This window comes from Gossypium hirsutum, chromosome A11 (genome assembly GCF_007990345.1).
Source record: "Gossypium hirsutum isolate 1008001.06 chromosome A11, Gossypium_hirsutum_v2.1, whole genome shotgun sequence".
NCBI classification, from domain to species: Eukaryota; Viridiplantae; Streptophyta; class Magnoliopsida; order Malvales; family Malvaceae; genus Gossypium; species Gossypium hirsutum.
In genome coordinates, this window is record NC_053434.1 from 14564287 (window position 1) to 14568370 (window position 4084).

The 4084-nt window shown below is 36.0% G+C and overlaps 1 protein-coding gene across 2 annotated transcripts; it reads right to left on the bottom strand.

Moving 5' to 3' along the window:
• Positions 1–1729: 1729 nt before the first annotated feature.
• Positions 1730–3834, bottom strand: LOC107922792 (histone H2A variant 1). 2 transcript variants are annotated; one of them, XM_016852963.2, is made up of 3 exons: positions 3499–3834; positions 3085–3220; positions 1730–2235 (listed from the first exon to the last, which is right to left on the bottom strand). In XM_016852963.2, exons 2-3 carry the CDS (start codon positions 3208–3210, stop codon positions 1939–1941), a joined length of 423 nt encoding a protein of 140 aa, XP_016708452.1. In that variant the 5' UTR covers positions 3211–3220; positions 3499–3834; the 3' UTR covers positions 1730–1938. The 2 variants fall into 2 exon arrangements, with proteins under 2 accessions (XP_016708452.1, XP_016708451.1); XM_016852962.2 differs by having other exon boundaries at positions 3422–3543.
• Between the last annotated feature and the right edge of the window lie 250 nt (positions 3835–4084).

Consider the following 4084-nt stretch of genomic DNA (forward strand, 5'->3'; position numbering starts at 1 on the left):
TACGATGGTGTCAGTCTGGGTTTAAGCAATACCATGGGCTCTCTCTCTCTCTTAGCTTATAAAATTGCCAGTACAGTAGGTATCCTTGGGTTTGAATTCGATGAAGAAGCTTTGGAAAAAAAAATTGTTTCACTTTTTCGTATCTTATGCTTAGATATCTGATTCTTTGCAGTTCACTTAAACTAAAGGTTTTATATATATATATATGATAGCTTAGCATCTTTAAAATTGAGAAAACTGATAAAATTACATATTTGTAATGCGTTGAAAAGGGTTCAAGTGACTCATGTATTTTGGCTTACATTAACGAAATAGTGGTTTCATTTTTTTGAGAGTTTCAACAGAGACGCAAGGGGGCCTGTCTCTCTCAATGAAAGACTGGAGGTTTACTTTACCATTCGAGGGCCATTGCCTATAACTCTTTTTCCTTAATGGGGACTACAACCAACTGTAAAAATAATAATAATTAAAAGAAAGAAGAACATGGAGTAAATTTTTATGTTCTGTGGTGTCGGAGGGACTTGATGTTAAGGTTACCATCTGAGGGACATCATCACCCTACTTCTTTGTCTCTTTTTCTTACAAATGGGACTACAGCCAGCCAACTGTTAAAAGAAAAAAACAGAACACAATATACTAACTTTCTTATACTCTCTGTCCCCCTTTCATTAACTCTCTCAAAGAAATTGACTGTGTGATCCAAGAGGAAGATGAAGATTATGTACAAACAAGTTAAGTTTCAATGGCCTTTTTTCCCAAGTACGGCAATTATAGCAGGCGTGCTGTCAATGGCTCACACGCATCATTAAATCACCATGGTTACAGTCACAAGTTTTTAGGTGTTAAAATTTATAGCTGTGTATGTTCTTTGCGGGTATGCTGAATAATGTCCAATCACCTGTTACCAAAACTAGCTGTCTCATTGTTTTCTGTCTTGAAGATGAAAACGAAATAAATGTGATGGCAGAGCCCGTCATTTAGGTCATTTATCATGTTTCCCTCGTTTTCTGTATTTGACACTGTTTTGTTGGGCAATGCCGGTTGCGATAAGGAAAGAGATATAGTTTCCCTGTTTAGGTGGTGGGTCATCTTTTTCTATTGTAGGCCTTGTGGCCCATTTTTTCACATGGTTGACCATCTTATCACTGGGCCAAGCTATCTCCCCCGCAACTTTCGCAACTGTCCATGTGTATTGGGCAACGCTATCCTCAATAATACTGCGTGGAGTCAAGGTTGGTTGATCTCGGTGGGCAGGAGGAGCGTACTTAGCTATATCATAGAAATAGGCAAAGAAACATCATCATCTATCATTGGCAAAATAGATTGGAGGCATACAAAATGAGATAAAGCACTTGTTGAAACCGTTAGTCCCCCAATATCCAATGCGTTGAGCTTCAACAATTATATTTTAGCCTACACCTTAAACACAACTTCCTAGATATTTGGAGTTCCTAAACTTAACGTAGAACTTAAATTAAAAATATTAGGCTTCGTTACTATTGTTACAAATTTAAAGAGGGACGAATGACAAAAGACTCCCAACCTCAGTCTATGGTATTATCATTTCTTTATCTATGAAAGGGATTTTAAGAGAGTATAAATTTGGAACTCTGTTGAACTTATGCTCCTTTGAATCTCAAGAAATGGTTGAGCTTGAAATATTTGAGACAAACTCGAGTGACCAAACAGCACCATGCATGTGGCTAAAGTTGAGCCAAAAGCAAACAAATAATAAACTTCACAGCTAGAATAGGATACAATATATAGGGAAACAAGGTTAAAAACGATCCAACAAACAAAGATCCCAAAGCTCCTACAGAGTTACAACATATATACTGAGTTACAGAGCAGATATGACATATTAAATGAACCCTACAATAAAACATAACAGATTAAAAGTACTCAAAAGTCAAATAATCTAAGTTAAACTCAAACATTCTAATCCTTGGTGGTTTTATTGATAAGGGACTTGTGAATGTGAGGGATGACACCACCTCCAGCAATAGTACCCTTGATAATGGTGTCAAGCTCTTCATCACCCCTAATAGCAAGCTGCAGATGCCTTGGGGTGATTCTCTTCACTTTCAGATCCTTGCTTGCATTCCCAGCCAATTCAAGAACCTCTGCAGTTAGGTACTCAAGGATGGAGGCCAAGTAAACAGCAGCTGTGGCACCAACTCTCCCATTCGCGGAAGTCCTAGTCTTTAGGTGACGGTGGATTCGGCCCACTGGGAACTAACATCAAAAGGAAAAATGAAACGCTTGACAGAAAAACCTTCCTATTCAATGCTAAATACAGCAACCGAGTAATATGTTTTGTTTTACATGGTCTCGCCACTCCAGGGAAACATCAAAGACTACGATTATATAAATCTAACTTATTAACTATGTAAACAACTATAGGTTTACATGCCCCATGTTCAAGATAAAAATCATTGAAGATCCATATCACAAAAAAAAAATCATCATTGTTTTTTTTAGCATCCAAAAATACCCACAACAGAAAGAGATGTTCTAACAAAAATCTCCAATTGCGTACAAAATCAAGTGTCAAAAAGCACCAAGGAAAAAGGTCGTCGTACCGTGGAAGAACTCTAGAAAAAAAAGAAGAACACCCCAACAACTTTGGTATCAAATTTGACCTTTAACGACCATGTCAAAGAAACACCGTGTTTTAGCACCCAAAAGATGAACAGCTTGCGAATGTCTTAATCTTCAACGGCAAGTACTTTAGATTTTTTTCAGGCATGCGTTTACTATCTAAACGTGAAGAAACTATTTCATATTAGACTCGGGAAAAAAAAATCAAAGATCTAAGATTTTTCCTCAAGAAGAAACTAAGGATCCAAACAAACCGGCAAAGAGAAAAAAACAAAAACTATTTACAACAATCTCCTAGAATTAAATATTTTCTTTGTTTTACTTGTAGGAGAAACACATCAGATTTAGTCCTTTTTCTAGGGCTTTTTTTTTACATAAATCATGGACCAAGACACCCACAGACACTGAGCATGTATAATTAAAAATACAAAGAAAAGAATAGTATTTCGGCGTAAAACCAACTGGTTGTAACATGAGAAATACCTGAATTTCGGCACGAGATGAACGAGAAACCGGGCGCTTCTTGTCCTTATCTTTGTCCTTGTCCTTGTCCTTGTTAGCGGCGATTGTTTTTGCCGCCAAAAGCCCCTTTCCACCTTTTCCTGCCATCTCCGTTCACCTTATAAACAAAAACAAACAAACCTCCACACTTATTTTTAAATTAATACAAGGAAAAACAAAAGAAACTAATAAACAGTAGTAAAACTTCATATTGCTAAACGCTTATTAGATTTAGTCAAATAAATTATCCAGGTCAATAAATTTAAATTTAAAAAAAAAAGGGGGGGAGGGGAAGTGATAGGAAGAAAAAGAGAGTGACTTGAGAAGGATGTGAAGCCGGAAAGCGAGGAAATAGTAGAAACAAGGAAATGATAGATGATATAGAGAATGGGTTACCGACTAAAGGGAAGTGCCAAACTGCGGGCGCAAGCATTTATTATGCAGTCGTTTTAAATGCCGGAAAAGTAAGTGGCGCTTAAATTTAGGTGGGAAATTTCTTCAATTTCGTCATTTCAAAAATTTTCGCCTTACATTACCGAGCTACCCTTTCTTTTTCCCCAAAATTCCATTCCACCCTAGCACTTTGACCAACCATGTGCCTCTAAATTACAGCAGCTGTAGACAACATTTTTTTCTGAGCGAAATTTCACGTTGCATCTGCGATCAACGTTATCCACACTTGGTTGTAAGATTTTTTTCTTTTTTTAAAAATAATTTATTTTACATAAATATAATATTTTTAATGATTTTTTTAATAATATAAAAACTATTGTACTGAATTACATTGGAAATGACCTAAAGATAAAAACATCCTTTTCCTTGTCTGCTTCAAAAAATTCTAAGACTTTTGTAGGGGGAGTTCAAACATTTGTAAGCCCTCCTTTTTTTACAAAGGCTAACTTAATTAAGTAGTCCATACATTAATTATATTCTTTAGGAATGTATTTTAATATCTATTGATTTTTTTGAAACAATATATGGT